The 23862-nt window shown below is 42.1% G+C and overlaps 1 protein-coding gene across 2 annotated transcripts in view; it reads right to left on the bottom strand.

The window, feature by feature from the left end:
- Vcl (vinculin) overlaps positions 1–23862 on the bottom strand; it is a 96278-nt gene that overhangs the window by 4070 nt on the left and 68346 nt on the right. The window contains exons 11-20 of one of the 2 annotated variants that reach the window (XM_034497479.2): positions 21241–21431; positions 19440–19639; positions 18333–18461; positions 14440–14589; positions 10507–10615; positions 9138–9440; positions 7801–7925; positions 5716–5901; positions 2467–2670; positions 328–531 (exon numbers count right to left, since the gene is read on the bottom strand). In XM_034497479.2, the coding sequence (XP_034353370.1) occupies positions 328–531; positions 2467–2670; positions 5716–5901; positions 7801–7925; positions 9138–9440; positions 10507–10615; positions 14440–14589; positions 18333–18461; positions 19440–19639; positions 21241–21431 (1801 nt within the window). The remainder of the gene's footprint in view (positions 1–327; positions 532–2466; positions 2671–5715; positions 5902–7800; positions 7926–9137; positions 9441–10506; positions 10616–14439; positions 14590–18332; positions 18462–19439; positions 19640–21240; positions 21432–23862) is intronic. The other variant, XM_034497478.2, reaches the window with a different exon arrangement.

The raw sequence follows: 23862 nt of genomic DNA, 5'->3' as shown, positions 1-23862 counted from the left end.
CCCAACTCCATTTCTAGTTGATGGCATGCAGAAAGTACTCGATTTTATCCCAGCATCAGTCCTGACCAATTGGTTCAAATTCTACTGGATTAGGAAATAAAACTTTGTATTCACAGACTGCTCTTGCTGCTGTTGCTTTTTCTTCTTGAGTGCCTCTTCTATTAACCCACTTTCCTCTGCTGCTTCTCTCACATTTTACCATTCGTGTTTCCCACTTAGGTGCTATCTCTCTTGTTCATTCCCTCCCCACTCTCATTCTCTCCTCATCCCTTCCCCACCCCACCCCCCATATACACACACTCACACACAGCATATTTTCCCAAGTACCTGTAAGAGATTGGTTCTAATCCGCTTATCTGTGCACTGCTTGGCAACCTCCTTGGCCAACCTCGTCACCTCATCAGAGGCCTTGGCAATATCCTTGGCACATTGAATAAGTGCCCGCTTGGTACCACTGCCCCCTCTTACCAACCGAGACATCTCTGCCATCAGCAGAGCCATGCGCTTGGCTGCTGCAATGATGTCATTGCCCTAGAGAGAAGCAAAGATACAGCATGAGCTCTGCCCACACACCAGCCAAGTTAAGGAAAGTAGAAAAACAGGAGGAAGCCTGCTGCTCTAGCAGCCCTCTGGAAGGCTAGGAAAGGGGGAGAGTGCTGTTTGGAGTAATAGCACTAGGGAAACAGAAGAGAGACAGGACACTTGCCCCAGCACTCAGTGAGAGAATATCCTGAATGAAAACAAGACCCAGATATTAGTCTGGAAGGGCGACGTGGGTGCCCCAGGTGCAGCACTGGACAAGCACTTGAGCATCTCCAGGTTAATTGTGTCAATAACATAGGGCCAGAGCCAAGGAGCCGCTCACACAAGGCATTTTCACATCTCTAACGGGAGAAAGCAGGGGAGGCAGCCAGAGAGGGAGAACAGAGAGGAGGCTTTCCAGATGCTGAAAGCATCCTCTTCATCTTTGCTCATATAAACAGCAGTCAAGTACTTGTGCAACTTCACTGGAACTTAAACCCCAGGTAATGATTCTCAACCTAAGTGAGAAACACAAGAGAACTGGATATTTTCTCACCTAGACTACTCTGCCCTCTACTGCCTCTTGACCTGGTCAGCCTGAAAGAGCATACTATTTTAATCATTCCACATTTTAAAAGGTTACAAATCAATTGTTCTGTCCCATCAGCTACATGAAGCCTCCAATTAAGGAATGTTCACCTAGGAGGATGCTGAGGAAAGAATCAAATAAGCCTGAGTTAGGCTGTAAATGGAACCTCCTCTCTCAATTATGGCAGTTTTTCTGAGATCTGGCATTTGGTTCACTTAAAACTCTTATGGATTATGAATAAGGAAATATTTAAGCAATTTATATCCTAAAACAACCTAAAATTGTAGCGACTACAGTATTTAAAACTACCTGAATGGCCAGGCCCCACTCATTTTTCCCCTCATGCTTTTCAACTTTTATACAGTGCAGTGAGGCACACACAAACCATGCCACTCGGGTACTCTTGCAAGAGCTCCATGGGCTCCATGAACTGGCTCATCATTAGTGCTTTGAAGGTACATAATGTCTCAGGAAATAAACTGAGGCCAGAGAACACAGGTTTGGGAGAGAGGCATGTGTTAGATGAAGCCCTCTGGACAAACTTCCAGTGTAGACCTGAGGTAATTTAGGATTCCATGACATTGGTTAGAAGACAGCACAGTGCCAGAGTTAGTTATTACCCACCATCTTCAGGCTTTTTCTTGCAACATGCCATCTTCAAAGAGGAAAGAAAAAGTGATCACTTCTATATTTTAACTCTCTAAATGAAGCCAAAGCTCTGTCACCTAGCTGATGGCCTTGAGCTTTCCCTGTGACCACTTCCAATGCCTCTGAGACACCTGAAAAAGCAGTCAGTGAAACCCCTTCCCTGTGGGCTCCCATGAGAGTCAGCATCTGTCACACAGCCAGGTGCAGGGCAGCAAGCAGTCCTCCTGACGCTGCCACATAAAGCTGCTGCTTATCCTGATCAACTCTGCTGAGCCATCAGTAAGAGGTCAGTGGGAGCCAAGCAAAGCTCAGTGGTCAAGCTAGGGGAACTTTTAGTGGTCCCAATGGCTCCTGACCTAGAAGTCACCAAGAGATGCAGCTACAGCTTCCCAAGGAGTTTATAGCCCCAATAATGGCCACAAAAAAAAAAAAAAAAAAAAAAAAAAAAAAAAAAAAGGGAAGAAAATGATTTCTTTGGAAAGTGACCCCATTTCTCTCTATTCCACAAATATAAATGCAAGTCAGTCGGGCATTAGCAAACCTATCAAACTTGTGAAGCCAGTCCTAACAACAAGGTGCAGACAGACAGTTGCCCGCCCGGCTCAGACTCACAGGACCCGCACAGATAATGAGTGATGCAAGGTGTCAAGGCTGCACATGGCCGGATGCATTTGGAGCAGTCCCCAACTGGGGGTACCAATCAGTACCTTACTAGACCACTTGGTAGCTTCACGGTGCAAGGACTGAGCCGCGGCCAGAATGGGCTGGTTGACCGGCTGATTAGATGGCATTAACAGCAGCTCAGGTTCGTAATCGTCTTCCATGTCAGAGGGGAAAGGGAACCCAACAGCATCAGCCGCATCTGCCTCAGCTACAACTCCTATACCCACCTGAGCGGCTGGGATCCCCGGCTTTGTCGATGGTGGGAAGGGTGAGAAACAGGGATAGTGTTAGTAAGAACAACAGGACTCAGGAAATGGAGCTTCAGCTGGTTTAGTTACCAAAGCTTGCCTGGGATGGGAAAGAAAATGGCACTGTCTCCAGGAGCCATGGGAACCAAGATTCAAAGACAGGAACTCAGAAGTCTCCTTGAGATAAGTGGAGAAATTTGCTCCAGCAAAAGGTTTCCACAGAGGGCAGGTGCTATACACTTGCTGCTGAAGTTAACCCTGACCAGAATCACATGCTTGGAGAGCCAAACAACCCAGTAGCCATTACCTTTAAAAAGAATCTAGAGGAGAAAAGTAAACACAGTCATGTAAGCTGTTTGAAGGGAAAAACTGAGCATTCTCCTAGATCAGATACTATTCCATCACCCAGGAACACACAGCTCTGCAGCTAGCAGACTCATTATTTCCTTCAGGGATTAGAAGTTCCAGATTAGAAATGGTATGTCAAAGGTAACAGGTAGCAAACCAAGAGACAGAAATGAAGAGTTTACCAAATACCCTATAACCACTCAGCTAGCTCTAACAGGCCCCAGGAAGACACTCATCTAGTTCCTATAGCAGTGAAAACCCTGCATATCAGACAGTCTTCCTCCTTAAAAATGTCTTCAGGGACAAAGCTTCCAGAGAATCTTACTGCAGCAACTGAAAGCGCCACCTTGTGAGTTCAGCCTAAGTCTCTCCATTGTTGAAAACAGCTTCTCACCCCAAACTCAGCTTACTAGCACACAGATCAGGTAACACATGGACTTGGCAACTAAATGAGGCTAAGCTCAGAAGAGCCTCATATGAACCCAAGTGGTTGCTTATAAAAGAACAGGAACCAAGAAGGAAAGAGTTTAATACCAAAGACAGGAGTTCTAAGGGGTTAAGAAAATAGAACAGATGCTAAAAACAAGCTGGAGTGGAAAAAAAAAAAAGGAATTGCTCTAATGAAGCTGAGCCATTTATAAAAGACTGGTGAAGAAAGGTTGTTTACACCAAGAATCTGTGACCAGGAGGAAATGAGTGTTTATATGGAATTTTATTTAAGGTTCCTAAAAGTCTTATCCTAACAGTACTCCAGGGGCAGAGCAGTGAGTCATGAGACTGTCTCAAGAAACAGGAAAACTTAACAACAGAAACTCTGGGATCTAGAAAGATCGTGCAGTGGTTAAGAGCATGGACTACTCTTCCCCAGGACCTGGATTCAGTTCCCAGCACCCCCATGGTGGTTCACAACCATCTCTAACTCCAATTCCAGGGGATCTGACACCTTCTGGCTTCCATGGGCATTGCACACATGTGGTACACAGACATACATGCAGGCAAAACACTCATAAAGTAAAACCTCAAAAAGCAAAATAAAAATAAATCTCAACAACAAAAGTTTTTTACCCTAAACACAAAGCCTACCTCAAAAAAAAGCCCATTGGCACTCAAAAAAGTGCCAATGAAGTTGGAAGACACAGGGCCAACAAGGGGTGAGATAACCACCTATCCTTTCACCTAAACTGTCTCAACCAAGGCTCCTCCCCATTCCTTACAGGAAAGACCAGCTGACTGCTGCTAAGGTTCAGAGTAACAAGCTGTACAAAATCAGAGCAACAGAGACAAATGTACATATGCATATACATATACATATACATAGCTTCCCAACCCATATATAGTTCATATAGTTCCTAGCTTTGTACAACTCAAAAGTCAGTGAACTCATGAAATCAGAACTTCTGGCCAGGACTTGTGAACACACTGAGCATAGTGGGGCGAATATATGGGCCAGTCCTGTCTGACACTCTATTACACATATATTTTCATAATATGTGCAGGCTTATTACAATTACCTTTACATTTTCTTTGGGGGAAATCAACTCTATTGTCACCCATTCTCCATTCACAGTAGGATTGTGCTACATGATCCTGGGAGTGTTGGAGAGAAACCATTATAAAGAATTCCACTGGTCAGATCCAGCACCAACAAGGTTGCCACTCCTAGAAACCCAGGCTCCCAGGTAACAGTTGTAAACACTGGCAATGGTGGCACTTGCCTTTAATCCCAGCACTCAGAAAAAGAGGCAGGCAGATCTCTTGAGTTCCAGGCCAGCCTAATGTACAGATTGAGTTCTAGGACAGCCAGAGCTACACAGAGAAACCATGTCTTGGGAAAAAAAAAAAAAAAAAAAAAAAAACAAGAAACAAACAAAGGAAAAACAAAGAACAAACCAAGGTCAGTTTCTCAGCCTGAAGACAAAAACCAACAACAACACAAGATTAACTGCAGGCAGTTCCTCCCGGAAGTATATTCAGTTGAGGATATAAAATGAAGGAATAGAATGGGAATGAAGAGCTAGAGTTCTGACGACTTACAAGCAGTCTAGAGCTAAGAAGCACATCCTCACTGGCAGATTAGCAAGAGGAGTTTGCACTAAGCAAGAAAAGCAACTACCTGTTTCCAGTGCTGGGAAACAGGTGGGATATAGACATGAAGTAGGACTGGATTACACCCAGATCTCAGCCACAGGAATATTGAGACTTTTAAACTAGTAGAGATGAACATAACCTGGAACTGTCCTATGTAGAGAAGGAGCACACCATGATTCTGAGAAAGCACAAAGCACAGTGCTTCTGAGCACCAATCTACCTGCTTCTTAAATGCAAGCAGTAAAGGAACTGCACACATTTCATCTTGCAAAACCCACAAAAGATATTTTCACAATTGAAGTTTATCCAATAAAGATAAACAGTTTCTAAAAAGACCCCAGATGTCAGGAGTCAGTACAGCTGACACTCTACTAGACAGAGGGAAGAAACTCTCTTCTTTAGCCACAGACATCCCAGCTTTTACTTTCGCCCAGGAAAGGCAAGCCATCAAACACTAGAGACTTCTCACTAGTCACTGGTAAAAAGAGCATACTACCTGAAACGAGAGAACTGAGCAAGCGGGAAGGTGGTCACACAGACTTCTTCCTGAGATGTTCACCATCCTTTCTGAAAAGGCACACATCCCCAACAAGGAAAGTCTAGGCTTACCTTGCTAGACCATTTCCGAGCTTCATCATGGAGCTGCCTGGCGGCCATCATCATTGGCTGGTTAATCACCTCCCCAGCTTTCTGCTCAGGGAACTCTTCATCCTTCTCTTCTGGTGGTGGGGGCCTGGGTGGAGGGACTTCACCCTCAGGCAGAGGTGGTTTAGGAGGAGCCAGCTCATCAGTTAGCTACAGTTGTAAATAAACCAGACTATAAGTAAACCTTGGGAGCTACCACCAGAAAACAATCTAAAAAATCTGCCCACATTGACACCATGTAAGACCACCCACACTAAACCATGAGGGCATCTGTGCAGTATCAATAAAAACATTTTCCTTCTCTTTCTATAGGAAACCAGCAGCTATGTGTTGGTCATTATCCCATGGGAGGCATACATTGCATTACCAGAGCAACAATTCCCAAAGCCATCCCCATAGAAGATGTTAGACCTGGTTCTGGTTCTGGTTCCGGTTCTGGTTGTCAAAGGGCTGATGAGAGTCAGTAACCTCCCACTAGAGCCTCAGGTTCTACATCTGCCATGTGATCTCAATGTCCCTAATTCTAAATGTCATGACTCAAAGAAGCCACTTAACAGGAATCTCATCATCAAGAGCCCCAATGGAAAGTATAAACAAATGTTGAAAACTGGGCAACCACCAGTCCTACTTATGTATAGTGACCCAGTTGGGTCATTAGCCAACCTGACTTCTTTTACTGACATTAAATAAGAAAACATACCAAAGGAAGTAAATATAATTATTGTCTTGATATGCTATTCTTCAAATCAACATATTTCTAAACTACCACTTGGAGTACATATCCATATATAGGACATTACTATTTTTGTGTCTAGGATTTGTAACTGAAAGATACTCCCCAGGCTAGCTTATTCTTTACTCATGGGAAAATATACTCATGGTACTTGATGGAAAAGAATGACAAAAAGATTTGAGGGCTCGGGAGATGGCTCAGCAGTTAAGAGCACTTGTTGCTCCACCAGAAAATATGGGCTCAAATTCCCAGGACCCACATGGCTGCTCACGACCATCTAGAACTCAGGTTCCAGAGGATCTAACACCCTCTTCTGGGTTCTGAGGGCACTAGGCATGCAAGCAGTGTAGAACACCCATACACATAAAAAACTATTTTAAAGATTTGAAATTAGAATCTAATTTAAAAACAAACATCCTGTGGTCTGAGGAGATGATGGTAGAGTACTTGCCATGCAAGCATGAAGACCCTAGTTTGGTCCCTAGTACTCAAGTAAAACATTCACCATGGGCCAGCAATGGTGTTGAACACCTTTAATCCCAGCACTCAGGAGGTAGAGGCAGGTGGATCTCTGTGAGTTCAAGGCCAGCCTGATCTACATACTTAAGTTCCAGGACAACCAGGACTATGTAGAGAAACCCTGACTCAAAAAACAAAAGAAAATAGAACAGCAGCTCAGCATGGCAGTATGTGCTTATAATCTCAGCCCTGGGAAGGCAGAGACAAGAGAATCTCCTGGCCTCACTGGCCAGCTAACCTAGCCAAAACAGTAAGCCCTGCATCCCAGTGAGACATCTTGGCTCCAAAACTAATGTGGATGACTCCTGAGGGACAAAGTTGACCTCTGTCTTCCACAAAAAAAAAAAAAAAAAAAAAAAAAAAAAGTACCTGTGCACTCATGCACACACACACATTTTAATAATTTTTAAGAGAAAATACTACTTTTGTTACTAACAGAGAGAAAGGCAAGAACCTAGCCAGGTTCTAATTCCGCAATTTTCTCCTTAGCAAGTCTCACCACGCGTGTACAAACTATTTTACTACAAGTCACATCTCATCATTTCATCATCCCAACTGCACTTACCTCTCCTCCATTCTCAGCCTGTCTGTCACACAGGCTAATTCCATGTAAGTACGCGCACAAGTGCTGGCTTATGATTCCACTCAACTCAGGAATGAAAATCAAGACCTGCCTCTAATTTAGTCACATAAAAGCTACAGAAGCCACCTGAAAATGAGGACTGTAAAGCAGACCTGCCTCCCACACAGGCTGCCCCTTGCTGCTCAATTCTTCCCATCTCTCTGCATTGACTTACTCGGAGCTGTTCAAGGTCTGGTGGAGGAGGCGGGAAGTCAGGCTCCTGAGGTTGGAAGGCTTCTCTGACCTTGGCCACAGCTCCCAGGATCCGATATCCTGAGTCCAGGAAGCTCTTTTGCAGGCCTAAACACAAGACACTCATTTTCAGATGGGTAGGTCGGTGCCCAGAGCACTGCCTGTCCAGCAGAAGAACTGGTTCCCATTAACAAGGCTGCCAGGGGAATCATGGGCACGGGGAAGGGAAGGAGGACAAGTCAGAGGCCCTGAGGAAGTGTCAGAGGTCAGCTGCTCCTACAGTGGTGAGGATGCCTTCCCACTATACAAGTAACAAGTTCTTGGAGAATGCTGGGTGTGAATACTAGGGTTGGGCAGCTCCCATCACTTCTCTTATGATGAAGCGGTCAAGAGATAGGTCTGCGGAGTGGGAGATGGCAGTTTCAGATTAGCTTCCTCACTCCCCAGTGTCCATCTCAAATTTCTCTCTGAGTCTGTGCTCTAGTTGGCGTTCATCGTGTTAACCCTTATCTTGAAGTGCTAAACTATGAGAAACTCCACTTAGGAGACCAACTAAATCCACAGAGATGGAGAACTGGGAATTTGAGAAAGAGGCTGCAGAGGCCAGAAATGAGTCAGCAGCCTAGATTCTCACTGAAGAGATGGGAAAAGTTAGTTTCCAAAGAGAAAAGAATATACATGATTTGCAACCCATCAAGTGGCTGAAGTTATTAGCTCCTTTGGTGGTACTGAAATACTGATCAAAATGTAGCTGGAGAAAATTCAAATTCTCTCATGTAGGGCCTAAGAGACCAAAGTTACTTGAACCCTCCAGATTTGACAAAAACAAAATTCTCTACAGAGAAAGGTCGTTGTATGCAAGAAGAGTAAAAGAAAAGACACACCACCTTCATGAACTAAATGGGTGGCAGATAATTAGCATTTATTTTAAAGTTTCCAAAATTATGACTATCAACAGGGAGAGCAAGCCAGATAACATTAGGAAAGGGTAAAGAACCTGATCCAAAAACTGACAGGCCTGACAATACTGCAAAAAAAATGAACAGAAGGAAAGCTAAATGTCTACTGTCCCCACTTGGGTTTTCTGAGACAGTCTGTAACTTATTTTGTAACTCTGCCCTGACTGACCTCAAACTGACAGTTATCCTTCTGCCTCAGCCTCCTGGGTGTGGAAATTACAGGAGAGAGCACCAAACCAGTCAGTGTCCATACATTGCCTCCCAGATTTTATATGCGGTGGTTGTGAATAACTACTCTTTTCCCATCTCTACCAAGTTAGCCTAGCAATTAGAATGAAAGACACAGTGCACTCTTGCTTACCAGGGTCAGAGATGTTTCCAGCCACAGCCTTGGCATCCATCACCATGGGGGAGATTGTTTTGCTCAGTTCATCAGAGGCAGCTTTCACAGCCTCTCGGAACTTTGGATCCTCAGAGTTCTCTACCTCCCTCTTAGCAACCAGCAGAATCCGGTTGGCCCGGCGGGCAATACTGGTTGCTCCAGCGACCAGCATCTGAGGCTGAATATTGGCCATGGCTACCTTACACTTGTCCAGGTCTTTTTTAATTGCTTCTTCAGAAGCATCCAAGAGAGATTTGGTATCAATAGCCTCGTCCACCAGCCCTGTCAGAACAGAAATGGAACTGAATTTGCTTTTAGGAGAACAAAGATTCGAAAACACTGTTGTCTGTTTGAATCTCATGAGAAAGTACAACACTCAGAATTCTCTTCTCGGTTCAAAGCTCTTCCTACAAAATTGAAAGCTTTCAAGTGAACAAAATAGCTTAAAAAAAAACTGAAATGTAAGCAGCACAGCCCAGAAGGTCATTTGGCCCCAGGATTTATACTGACCGTGGTCACTGGTCCTCTTAAATCCACCACAGACAACCAGACACGCAAAGACATCAGGAAGAACCGGACTGAGTCTGAAACCTTCACCGTATTGCCACCACAGTATCTGCTAATAACATTCTCTCCCTTCCCGGCTCACTCTCCACCACCTGTTGATTGTTGGCAGCTTGAAGTGCCTAAGGTGAGCCACACGGAGGACTCCAGTAACCCTAACAGCCTGTTTCTTATTTCTGTTACCTCGCTTTAGACACTTTGGGAGCTCCGCTTTCATCTCTGGCTGCTATAGACCCGACAGCAGCAAAGAGCCTACACTCCTCATTTCTGCCTTTCTGTCCTGCCCCTTTACAGAGAACTCAGAGGCGCTTCTGCAAGTGTCTCTCTCTCTCTTTTTTTTTTTTTTCCAGAACCATGTAGTTGATAAGTTGGAGGAAAGTCTGAGACAAGCTGGGTTAAATGGTAGCTATTGTGGTTCCTTGAAATGTGAACCCTCTGAAAATGACAGGGACACTTACTGTATCCGCAAACACTGCCTTCCAGCCTCTGAAACCAAACTCTAGCTGGGAGGGAGCAAAGCCACTATTCAAAGAGAAGATAGCAGCTATAACGATGACCATCACACGGAGGGCGGGTCTAAAATAAAAGAAGCTCAAACAGCCTCTCGTCCGACAAAGTAGCAAAGCTTGAATGAGAAGCCGCCTCTGCTCAGCAGCCTAATCAGGGCCCAGCATGCTGCTGAGCCCCTGACTGTCCCTCTATCCAATTACAGCTGATATAACCGGTCCTGCTTGAGGTCCTCAGAACTCATGCATCTGACCAAAGGCATTCTACAAAACTCTACCTGTCATTTTTTCAACATTATCAATCCACTGGTTCTTCATGGTCTCAAAATGTTCATAAGCAGCTTGATTACCAGGGTTCCTCAGTAAGATTCGAGCAGCTGAGATGACCTGTCGATAACAAAGCAATTTTCAAATACCAGGGCACCAGCACATTCCAAATACAAATGCAGAGTGAAGCTTTTCTCCATTCTACCTATAGATGGCACCAGAAAACCACAATTGGCAAGCCTCTTCAGGCTAAATGAATTAAGTTTGATGCCATAAACATACCCCAGAGTGGGCCCTTCACACAAAGGCTTAGATAGAGTCACAGCCTAGTTTTAAGAAAAAATTAAGGTATCAAAGTAAGTGAGCATTCATTTACTATCTCAGAAGAACAATAAAACGGACATATATTTAATAGTCGATATCTTGGTATCAACTTTTCATCTTAAAAAGAACCAAAAGAAAACTAAAAATGTAGTTAGGCAAAGTAATTCAATTCTGAGGCAGGAGATTTACAAGTTCAAAATCAGCCTAGGCAAAATATTGTGTTAAAAACAACAACCGAATGTGGTGGTATAATTCCCTAAATGTTAGCACTCAGAGATGAAGCAGGCAGGACTCCACTCCACACTGACATGCAAGCCTGGACGATCTACATACCAAGACCCATGCTAAGAGAGAGATGGAGAGAGGGGGAGAAGGAGAGAGGGAGGGAAGGAAGGAGGGAGAGACAGAGAGAGAAGGAGAGAGACAAAGAAAGGGAAGGAGGGAGGGAGGGAGGAAAAGAGAGAAAGACAGAGAGAGAGAGAGAGAGATTGATTGATTGACTGATTGATTGATTGATTGATGTAGACATGTTTTTAATCCTAGCACTGGGCAGACAGGCAGAACTCTGAGTTAAGAGCAATCCATCCTACACACTGAGGTCCAGGCCATCGAGGCTTCATAGTAAACCCTGTCTAGAAAGTAGAATATTTGAGAGTGACAAAACACTATTCAAATTTGATTAATGAATAATAGTGCTTAAAATACATGTTCACAATTAACCAATTACTCAAAATTCTTTTAGAATAATATTAACTAAAATTCCTGTTCAATCAACAAACTGCTCTCAACATCTATTACACACTGAATCTTTACAACAATCCCATGAGAGGCTGAGTAGGTAACGCCTTCACTTCCAAGCTGCAAAAATCAAGACACCCAAGACGTTCCCAGGCAGGCAGTGTTGGTGTTTGGGGAAGAAGTACTAAGTGCCTGGTAGTGCACAGTGCATGCATGTATGTGTTTATTCCTCAAAACAGTGCACTGTGAAGGAATAAGCTTCAGTGAATGAGAAAGCTAGGAAACATTTGAGCCCAGATCTGTGTCTAAAGTCCTCATTCTTTCCAAGACTGGAGTTTTAAGTCTAGTTTTCTGCATTGTTTTTTGTTTTTGGAAGCACATGGACAATTGTGATATAGTTTAAAAGAAAAACCACAGCACAGGCAAGCCTGCCTGGGGGAGTTGAACAAAGAAGACAAAAGCCATTTAAGCTGGCATAAAAGGTCAGACACATGGAAGACAAGCAGCCACATGGGAAGGAGAGATGCTTTAGAAAAAAAGCAAAACCAAAATATTGGGGGGAAAGCCCAAAGTGTTAAAAAAAAAACTTAAATAGAGGTAAAGAAAAAGTTGGGTTTTCTGAATAATTCAGAAAAGCAGGAGACTTACTATGCCTCTAATGGCTGTAGCCCATAAGCTTCTGCTTTTCTGGGGTTTCGTTGTTTTGTTGTTGTTGTTGTTGTGTTTTTGTTGTTGTTATTGTTTGTTTTTCTGGTTTGGAGCTCAGCGGTTAAGAGCACTGACTGTTCTTCCAGAGGTCTGAGTTCAATTCCCAGCAACCACATGGTGGCTCATAACCATCTGTAATAGGATTCAATGCCCTCTTCTGGTATGTCTGAAGACAGCTACAGTGTACTCATATACATTAAATAAATAAATAAATATTGTTTTTTAAAAATCTCTTTAATAGAAAAAAAGAACGTTTGAACAATGTAATAAATACTTTACTTGCTTTGGATTTTCCAGGTAATCAGCTTTTACAACCTTAAACTGATGCCGAACTGTAAAGTTATGTTCTCTCCTGTGCCCCTCAGCCAGAGGGTACTGCATATGTGTTTGCATGTATTTTATGCTAACAGATGCTGAAAACAGAAAAAGAAAGTTCAAATTTTATAAAATTTTCTGAAAAGGCTGGATAAAGCCAGCATAGAGGTACAAGCTTCTATCCCACCATTTGAGGAACTGGTGTGAGTTCAAGGCCAGCCTGGGCTTCATAACAAGATCCAGTTTTTAAAACACTTTTTTTTTTTTTTTAATTAAATGAATGTGACTTTTCTACATGGAGCTACATGCCCCAGCATGGTGGGAGGTATCTGCCTTGTATGTATCCAGCCCTGGGCTCCATTCCTAATGATGGGAAAGAGAAAGGGAAAAAAAAAAACAGAAGCAGGCAACATGGGCACACACATAGACCATTTCCCTCCCCTCCCTAGACAAGTTCAACAAAAGCTAGAATCGCAGACTTATACAGCCAAGCAGAACTCCCAATATGATTTCTCTGTATTAATAGAAAGGGAATGTAAGCCTGTAAAACCTCACACTAAATGCTGAGCTAATCTAAGAAAGCTAGCTAGGTGTGGTTTTGTGTACCTATAGTCCTAGCACTAGATAGTTTTAGTCCAGCTTAGGCTACAAATCAAAAGCCTACCTCAAAAAACAAGGGTTAGGGTGGGAAGGGGAGGCTGGCTGATTTATCAGAACTTTCTTTCCAATTTGTTTTCTCTCATTTCCAGTCTTTTGTTCCCTAACTTCCTGGCTATACTTTGGCTCCATAATTAGATACCTCAGTTATGCAATTAGATAGAAGAAAGAAAGAAGCAACGGAAACAGCTATTTTTTTTTTTTCAATCTCTGCAAAGAGATGCTGTGGAAAGACAGAAATTAAATAAACTTTCTCTTAATATTATCCAAATATTTTCTTAACTAAACATGTGTGATAGGAAAGAAAGCTGCTTTACTGCTTGTCTTTTGCTTTTGAAATAATTCTGGCCATTATTTAAAAATTCAAACAAGGCAAAAAGGTATAAAGTTCAAACTCCTCTAAAAGCTTAGCAGTCACCAGGTTTGACCCAATGAATATGTAAATATCCATGCATACGCACTTGTGTGTGTGTGTGTGTGTAGTGTGCATATATGATGTAGGTGCACATACAAACATTTGTATGTGTGATTGGGTACATTTGTGCCACAAATGTATGTGGAAGTCAAAGGACAACCTTAGTGTTGGTCCTTGCTTCAACCCAGTGGAGACAAGGGACCCTTTGTTATTTATGACTCCATATGCTAGCCTCACTGGCCTGAGAATCCCAGAGATTCTCCTGTCTCTACCCACCCTCTCCCCCGAGGAGCACTGTATGACAGACATATCCTACTATGACTGGCTTTCACATGGAATCTGGGGATTCAAGCTCAAGTCCACATAATTATGTGGCAAGTGCTTTCTCTGCTGAGCTATTTACCTAGCTCCACATGCATTTTTTAAGATCTATTTTTATTTTTTGTAATTATGTGTGTTGTATGTGGGTATGTACACATGAGTGCAGGTGCCCATGAAGATCAGAGGCATCAGATCCCCTGGAGACAGAATTATAGACACTTATGATCCAAATGACATGAGTGCTAGAAACCAAAGTGCAGTCCTCTGGAAGAGCCTTTAAGGGCTCAGCAGTTAGGAGCCGTCCTACATCCCATCCCTCGGCCTACCCTTCCTTTCTCTCTTTCTTTCTCTCTTTCTTTCTTTCTTTCTTTCTTTGATCTTCTTTCTTTTTTATATATGATCTTAAAAAAGCATCTATAATTGATTTCATTTACAATACTGAAAGTAAGAGTGAGCAAAAGTTAACCTGGGGAGTGAGTTCTCGGGCTGTCTTCACAGATGCCTGAATGCCTTCCACTGTTGATTTATTGGCAGTACCAACAGCAGCTGCCTTCTCTGCTGTGGCTCCAAGCCTTCCTGAATGGTTCTCAAAGTTGGCTGCCCTCTCGTCAAATACCTAGAGAAAAATAAATAAATAAAGACATCAAGGAAATATATCTTCATATAATACATTGAGAAACCTGAGGAAAGGTCTTTTTAATCTGATTCTGCAACTGCTCAAAGATCTTATTAATAAAACAATAGTCAAATGGCAAACTTGACCTTTATGTATTTCCTCAGGGGTCCAGCTTTAAGCATCACACACACACAAAGAGGCACCTCCCCGAATCTTCATTTAAACCTACTTATCAAGAATACACACAGGACTATATACTTTGCAACAAGTTCACCAAATGTGAAGACTAAATAATTTCATTCCCCAAAGGTGGTCTTACTTTGCAGAGGACAGACAAGTGGGTGCATTACAATTCCTGAGTATCCACAGAGTCCTTACCTGGCTTCAGCCTCCTCTCATGTATTCTGTTACCATTAATGTTGTAAAAACTCTGCCCTTGACCTCAATGGGAAAAACGATAGCTCGTACTCATACCAGACAGAACATAGAGGAAAGAATGGGTGACTTTATTAGTTCTAAATGCAAAACCATCTACTTAACTGTTTAGTTGGTTCTCTGAATCATTTTAAAAGTTAACTTTTCCTTCCCTCATGGATGAGAAACTGTACATTAGCGCCCCCCCCCCCAAAAAAAAAAAAAAAAAACTAACTTAAAATGACAAAAAGATTTCTATTTGTTTGGGTGACATTAGGATTGATATCTGGAAAACAAGCCATACCAGACAGCACTGGATCAGGTTTATGCTACATACAGAGCCTGCCAGGAGCCTGGCAGAATATTTCCCTTTTTTTTTTTTTTTTTTTTTTAATTCCTATTGATAACATTTGAGAGTACCACTTCCATACTTGGTATCCAACTCTGACTCAGATTTTATAGTTGGACAGCAAGCTCCATTCTTGTTCCAATGTTCTACATCCACCATCTGAGGTCCCTTGATCCATCCTGACCTTTTGTTTTGACTCAGCTTCCTAGCCAGGCAGTGTTGACAAATGCCATTAATCCCAGCACTTGGGAGACAGAAGCACGCAGATCTCTGAGTTTGAGGTCAGACTAGTCTACAAAGTGAGTTCTAGAACAGCCAGGGCTGTTACACAGAGAAATTGTGTTTTGATAAAAACAAAAACGAAGGAAAAAGACAGAAGAGGAAATGAAAGACAAAAAATGGAGAATATAAATAGTATCTAAAGAGATTCCCTTTCTGGGAAACCCAGAAACAGGTTTTAGTAATAAGGGTGTCAGTATGTGAAACAGCAGAGGTGCACAGCAATCTTATGTTGTAAAAGGAGAGGCACCTAACTAGAAAGCAAAGAACACAATAAAGAAGGAAGAGGAACCAGGCAGAAAAGAAGCTAAAAGTAACTAGAAAGAGGGAGGAAGCAAGGACACAGAAGGGCCAAGTATTCAAGACATTATACACAACCAGCTACTGCAGAAGCATGGACTAAGAGACAGCAACCTATATAAAACCAACATACAAAGAATAATAAAAGCCAGACCACAGGGCTGGGGACAGATCTCATTGGCAGAGTGCTTGCCTAGCAGGCATGAAGTCCTGGATCTGATCCCCAAATCCCACAAGCCAGCTGTTATGGCACAATCTATTAGTCCAGCCCTGAGTCTGATCAGGAGCTCAAGGCTATCCTCAGACTCCAAGGTTAGCCTGGGGTACATGACAACAAACAAACTTTACAAAAAAGCCTATCACAAAGCTCCAGCTTTATTCTGATGCCCACTGATAGGATCAGGGTCGGATGAACTTCCCCTCTTCCACAGTTGGTGGTTTATTGAATGATTCAAAGACAGCAGAGCTAAGCAACCATTTAGGGAGTAGAGAACAAGAATAGGATTTTAAACTGGCGATATGATAAAATTCAAAGTGATTTATGATATAAAGTTACTATGCCTCAATTATCTGTTGATGTAAAGGGCTGGGAAAAGACATTGGAAATAATTTCAAAGAGAAACTCATCATATGCTTAGGAACATATAAAGCACCTACAATCTGGATTCTAAATGGACAGGACAAGCAGATAGCGGAAATTTAGGAGTCTGAAAGTCAGAAGCCTGGGATGAAAGAGTAGCAAATCATGCTAGTGTAAGGAGACTCTGAACTGAACCACCTCCAAACCTCTGCCAGAAAGAGAAAGGAGAGTCACTAAGAAGCAAGAAAACAACATTTACCCAAAATTTTACACCCTGGGTGGCCCTTCAAACTTTTCTCCTCTGCTACTAATTAAAGGCTACAAAAGCACACACTTCCTGTCCTAGGTTCTTTCAGATGCTGTGTGACAAGAGTCTAGACATCAAAACACTGTGACATTCTCTCCAAGAGCTCCACTCAGCCCCAATTGTGACTGACACTACTTAGGGAACTGGGCCTCAATTACTGACAAAGCAAAGCCCTGCCCACATGGAACTTTCATGATAACATGAGCCAGACAGACCAACAGAACCAATGCTGTGTGTGTGTGTGTGTGTGTGTGTGTGTGTGTGTGTGTGTGTGTGTTCTGTTTGGAATAAGACCTCACACAGCCTAGGCTAGCTGTGTAGTCAAGCATGACCTTGAATTTCTAATCTTCTGTCCCCACCTCCTGAGCGATGGGATTCCCAGACACCAGGTTTTGCAGGGCTGGAGTCTTTGTGCATGATAAGCAAGTACTTGACAAAGTGAGCTATAGCCCCAGCCCATCAAACATCAACAACTTCTAAGAAGAAAAGTAGAATAAGGATGTTAAGAACTCCCAGGGATGAGGAGTGGGAGTTTTTATGTATAGTCACACAAGAGTGAGATTTCAATAGAAAGGTAAAAAAAGGGAATAAATATAATTTGTGAAAAGAAAAACAAGTGTCAAGGGCTTGAGAGTAGAACATACACACATTCAAGGAACACCACTGGTATTTAAGATCAATGTGAATAGGGGATATGAAGAGGATGAATAGTGTCATTATGAGGTCGAGGAGGCAGATAGGGACCAGACTTCAGAAGTAAAGCCACTTGTATAGATCTATACTAATTTACAGGAGTCAAATACGTCCCATCTCTTTGCAGTTTTGCTTTCAACAGCTTTACATTAAAACAGCTATAGTAGCTTGGTATAGTGGTGAACATCTATAATCACAATATTGGGAGATGGAGACGGGAGGAGTATAACAAGTTCAAGGCCAGCCTGGGATACATAAATAAGACCTTGTCTCAGAAAAACAACAACAACAAAAAAATACAATATAACACATTGAGAGTATCTACATAATAAAAATCCAAGCAACATTTATTTACAAATCAGGCCTTTTGGGTTCTATCCTGAAGAGTTAGCTTACCAGCACATCACTGGCCTGCTATTCACTGAAATGATTCTGGCTTCACTCAGGGACAAGGAAGAGTCACCAAAAGAGTTTACACAGAATTATTACATCAAATGAGTTTAAAGAATTGTCCTGACTTGTGTTGAGTCTACAGTACGGTTCAGAAAGCTGTGGCTGGAGTAACCCTCACCCCTCATTTCTTCCTGACTACAGTGATGCCTTCCCAAGAGAACAACAACCAAGAAAAGCACTGAGAGGCCAGTTTTTTGAACAAACACCAAAGACACTTCCATGTCGTGCTTCTTGCTATGTACCGAAAAGCAGCTCCACTTGCTTTAATCTAATGGCCACACAGACTACAACATTCACTTAAAGACAGCTCCCCTGTTTTGCACTTCCATCTTTTGTCCACAAGCATCCTCTGTACTTCAGATACCTACCTCTTCCCTATTGGGCGCATCAGGAGGAGCAGTGGCCGCCACTGCCAACAGCTTGATGGGAGTTGTAGTATCACTGAAAACATCAGACACCTCTTGAGTCATAGCTTCCTGCATCTGGGCTTTAAGATCCTTAAAAATATTGTTTACAAATGAAAATGTATAGCAACACCCACAAGGGACACCTGCTATCATACCCTATTCCACTGACCCATTAATTCATTCTTTCACTCATTCACTTCATAACTATTTCTTAAATATCAAATGTGTACAAAGCACAGATCTGACTCCTTTCTCAATGGACACTATGAAACAACAGGACCTCAGGGCTGAGCACAGAGCAGGCTCTAAGGTGAAACAGAGTTCCTCACCATTCCCAGTTTTAGCCAGGTGATGACTGTGTTAACGACTTAGAAAGCTCATTACCAAATTTCTAAGTAGTTTATTATCTTAAAAAAATAAAAAATGGGAGTAACATTTATAGAGAAATTCAATACCCTCCAGCTACATGTGTATAATTGCTGCAGTGAGAAAGTTGTGCCATGAAGATTGACAAGAGTTCAAGGCCAGCCTGGGCTACAGAGTGAGATACCCTATCTAAACAAACACTGACTAAATAACAGTAAAATAATATCTGCATAGAGCAAAATCATGACAGATCTCTTAATTAAATGTGAGTTAGAAAAACATTAATTGTTGCCACTTGGCTTTCTCCTAATCAACTCTGATTTTCTATTATACTTGTCTCGTTTTAATTTTCCCTAAACACAAGAATCTCAAGTCTCAGGCCAAGGAGAGGCAGCTCAGTCAGTAAAGTGCTTGCCTTGCCACATGAGAACCTGTATGTGAACTCCAAAACTCCCATTAACAATGCTGGCACTGGAGAGGTGCTGACAGGCAGATCCCTGGGGCTCACTGGCTGCCGAGGCTACCCTATTCTGCAAGTCCCAGAACAATGAGATGCCCTGTCTCAAAACATAAGGGTTGATGGTGCCTGATACCTGAGTTATCCTGACCTCGGCATGCATGCACACACACTGCACAAAAGTCTCTTTTGTCTGTTGTTTTTCAACACTAAGAAATCAGAAAGTATACCAAGGGAGGGTCTACCTTTAGGGAGTCCTGAAGCTGAGATGCAAGTGCTCTTGCCTGGGGACTCTCCCCCTCCCCTCGGGCAGCCAGGTCAGCCAGCTGAGCTGTCAGCTGGTCTACACGGTCACACTTGGCAAGAAGATCTTGGCGATAAGGTCCCATCATGACATTGGCCAGCCGATGCCCTTCAGCCACAAGGCCACGGATGGCAGCCTGACCTAAACCAAAAAGAAAAACACTGAAGTTTTGCACAGACCCAGGGAGACAACAGTGTCGCCACTCCAGATGATTTTAGATAGCATTTAATAGGGGTACAGGGTTCCCTGACAAAATATAACTCGTTGGAAATACAGAAAAGTTTAAAGAGAACACACTATGCATTAAATTTTTTGGGGGGTTGGGGGGAACCTCTGGGATTGGACCCAGAGCCTCACATAAATCTAATACTGACCTACACCCAAGCCTAATTTTTATTCCTTGACTCCTATTCTTTTCAATGAGCAGTATCCATTTACTAAATATCTTTTTAAAGCACGGCCTAGGGATAGGAAGTGTAACATAATGGCAAACTACTTGCCTAGCACTATAAAAGCAACAAAAACAAAAATATAGCCTAAAAATATAGGTTATATATTTTTTACTTTATTTTATCTTTATTTTATTTTATGTACATTAGTATTTTGCCTGCATGTATATCCGTGTGAGGATGACAGATCCCCTGGAACTGGAGTTAATAGACAGCTGTGAGCTGCCATGTAGGTGCTGCACACTGAACCTGGATCCTCTGGAAGAGCAGCCCAGCTCTCTTAACCGCCGAGCCATCTCTCTAGCCAGTTACATTTTATTACATTAACCATGACTATGTGACTGCTTGCTAAGTATTATTGAATATTCATATTGTTTACATACATTCTGATAGTAACTTAGAAATGAATTAACAGAAAAAAAAAACACTCCTAAAAACCAAACTGTAGACCCAATAGGTATAAAGATTTTAACAGCACTGTGCACAGAACACGAGATTCAGTGTTTGTGTCATTTCCTTCCTCTACCCAGTTATGCATCTGCCCAGTTCTCTAGTCCCTCACTGACACCAGACATCACTAATTTAAACGCTCATCTTACCCAGTGAACGTAGGAAAGGAGAGCATTATCTTTCAGCCTTGGCAAATGTGCTAGGCAATCATACAACAAATTATATACATTTTTGTCGGTCTTCTTAAAATCAGACTTTTAGGTTATACAATTTTCAACTTTCAGCTAGACACTGTGGTGCACTCCTTTAATCCCAGTACTCAGGAGGCAGAGGCAGATGAACTCTGTGAGTTCAGGGCTAACCTGGCCTAGATAGTGAGTTCTAGGATACCCAGAGCTACACAGAGACCATGTCTCAAAAAAAAACAAACAAAACAACAACATCAAAAATATTTAAACTTTTACAGGATGCTGTGAGGACATTCTATACCTTTTACTGTCATTTAAAAAAAATATATATATATATATATATATATATATATATATATTCATGCTTAATTGGGTACTTGGTAAGGACTATAAAAACAGAAATACTACAGAATGAAAATATATATAGGATTGATAATAATTAGTTCAATTATGAAGCTCTTTCTGTTTATCCATAGCAACGTTATTTACTCTCTAATACTTCTCAATTAAATCATAGAGTTCTTACAGGCCACATCTGGAAATGGAACCATACTGAAAAGTGACTTCCTGGTGGCTGGAGAACCCTTTCAGCACCTTGTTGCCAATCAGTAACTAACTGTGGCGACTGAACATCTGCACTGAGACCAGGCCTTACCAACTCCACGGTCATCTACTGTAGGATTGTCAATCCATCGCTGTGCCTGTTCAATCTTGCCCTCGAGATGGACAGCTGCCTTGGCAGGTCTGCTGTTAGCCACGGCCCTGTTGGTTTTGGTCTGCAGGTTCTGTAACGCCGTTGCCACTTGTTTAGCCAAGGCTCGAGCCTCTGGGGAGTCTCCTTTCCCCCTAAAAAAGTAAAGATGACCACCCAGCTATAATTTACATTGTAGACACGATTTACATTGAAATAATTTAACTGTTAATAACAAGTTAATAAGAATGAAAATTGCTAATGATTACCAAATTAATTTGAAATGAATGTTTTATTTAGTCCATAAATATGAAAACAGTTTAAATTCACATTATTTTCTCCTAGCTTGAGTCAGTCTTTACAATTATACCAGGTTACGTTAGCTGAGCTCACTCACTCACCACTAGATTGCCTGCACTCTCACCCTGCCATTTGTAAACTCACAAACACCCTGTGGAACTAGGTGTGCCTAGACAACCATGTTAGCAGTAGAAGCAGTATCAGTAATAACACAACTAGTAATGATGCTGTATTTGCGTCCTAATTTTTCCAGGTATGCTACAAGCTCTCCCTTTTCATCATTTAATCCTCACATCAACCCTATGAGGTAAAGAACAGTATTAACCAAAACATGAAACCGACGCACAAAGGTGAATAAGATCCCATTATTTAATTCAATGGAGTCAGGGTTCAAATCCGGCCCTCTTAGTTTAGAAAGCTCACTTTTCTATTTGATTTTGATTGAGACAGGGTTTCTCTGTATAGTCCTGGCCATCCTGGAACTTGCTCTGTAAACCAAGCTGACCCCCAACTCACAGAGTCCTACCTATCTCTGCTTCCCAAGAGCTGAGATTAAAGGTGTATATGGCCACCCAGCTTAGAATGCTCACTTTCAGACTACCACCTATATTACCATATGGAAGTATCATATAACCCCCCTTCTCTGCCATAACTGATTGAACTGGGTGGTTTTCTATTAAAAAACAACACACCTGCAGTCACAAATTACACTTAATTAGAGTCTAGTGTTTCCTAAAGTACAGTGTGAATAAAAGGTACCTGGGACTTTATTTTTAGATTCAGATAGTTAGTTAAATCATCAAAAGAGACCCTGATAAATTATGTCTAGGATGAGGTAACAGTCCACATTTTAAACAAAATTTGCAGATAATCTTTGGTCCATATATACTTCAGAACAATTTTCAGTCAACTAGCAGAGGATCCAGGACTGGAAAATCATGTTAGACCTGGGACCTGGTAGGTCAAACCAAAGGAAGCACCCCCAAGCAAAGTAAACAAAAAGAGTGAACAGACATACAGGACCCATTTGTCAACTAAGACACTGAAAAGACATGAGAGTGACTAGTGACTTCTAGACTTGGCCACAGTTCAGGCTGGCCTTCCATTAGTTGCCTCTATATATTTTCAATAACTTGTTACTTAGTACTTGATCCAGTTCCTTGCAGCCTAAGATCCTGAACAAGTGTACTGACACAGAAATAAAAACAAAACAAAACAACAAAAACAAAAACCATATTAGTCTCAAGAATAGAAACTGTCCCAAAAGAACTAATTCCAGAAATGTGACTGTGACCATTAAGAAAAGGAAAAAGATGGGGCTGAGATGGCTCAGCAGTTACGAGCACTGGCTGCTCTTTCAGAGGGCTCAGGATCGATTCCTAGCATCTACATGGTGGCTCCCAACTGTCTGTAACCCAATTCCAGGGGATTCTATGCCTTCTACTGACTTCTGTAAGCACCAGACATGCATGTGATGACCAAACACCCATACAACATAAAGTAAGTAACAATTTAAGAAAGAAAAAGAAAATACAAAAATGCGGTCAAATGTAAACCTTGAGATCACTCAGTCACAGAAAAGTACCTTCATCTGGCTTATCTATAAAGATGAAAATACAGTGCTGGATGGTAGTGGCGCACACCTTTAATCCTAGCACTTGGGAGGCAGAGGCAGCAGATCTCTGAGTCTGAGGTCACCCGGGTCTGCGGAGAGTTCCAGGACAACCAGGACTGTTTGTTACACAGAGAAACTTTATCTCAGAGGAGAGAGAAAAAAAAATTAACCCATCTAGTAAAATGACTCATTTTAAAAATGTCCTTATTATTTTAAATTTCTCTAACCTCCTTCTTACAAAGTTAGACACACCATGTTTACTGCGGTTTTCAAAAGACTAGGGCTGCTGCCCACCCAGCAGTTTATGTTACAATGGTAAGCATGAGGCCACACATGAAGGTCTACTGTTACCACCATTACCAGTAGTTATCTCTTGGTCATCTAAAAAACATTCCAAGTATCTATGTAATACACTGTGTTAGATCATAGGAATTCACAGTCTCTGCCTTTTTGCTTTCTTAGCCAGAAATGTCCTCGTTGTCAGGATTCTAATGAATCTCTTACTTTGGGAGGATAAAAATAGGCATTTTTCTCACAGAAGAACAGAAATAGAACATCTAAGTTAAGTGGAAGAAATGGAATATTCCCAGATGTGTGACTTTGGTTATCCTTGGAAAACGGTGCTGCAGGACTTGGGTAGAAAAGAGCCATTTCTTTCCCATCATTCCCTC

Source organism: Arvicanthis niloticus, chromosome 3, assembly GCF_011762505.2.
Source record: "Arvicanthis niloticus isolate mArvNil1 chromosome 3, mArvNil1.pat.X, whole genome shotgun sequence".
NCBI lineage: Eukaryota > Metazoa > Chordata > Mammalia > Rodentia > Muridae > Arvicanthis > Arvicanthis niloticus.
The sequence above is the reverse complement of the archived record's forward strand: the minus strand, read 5'-3'. Positions and strand labels throughout refer to the sequence as shown.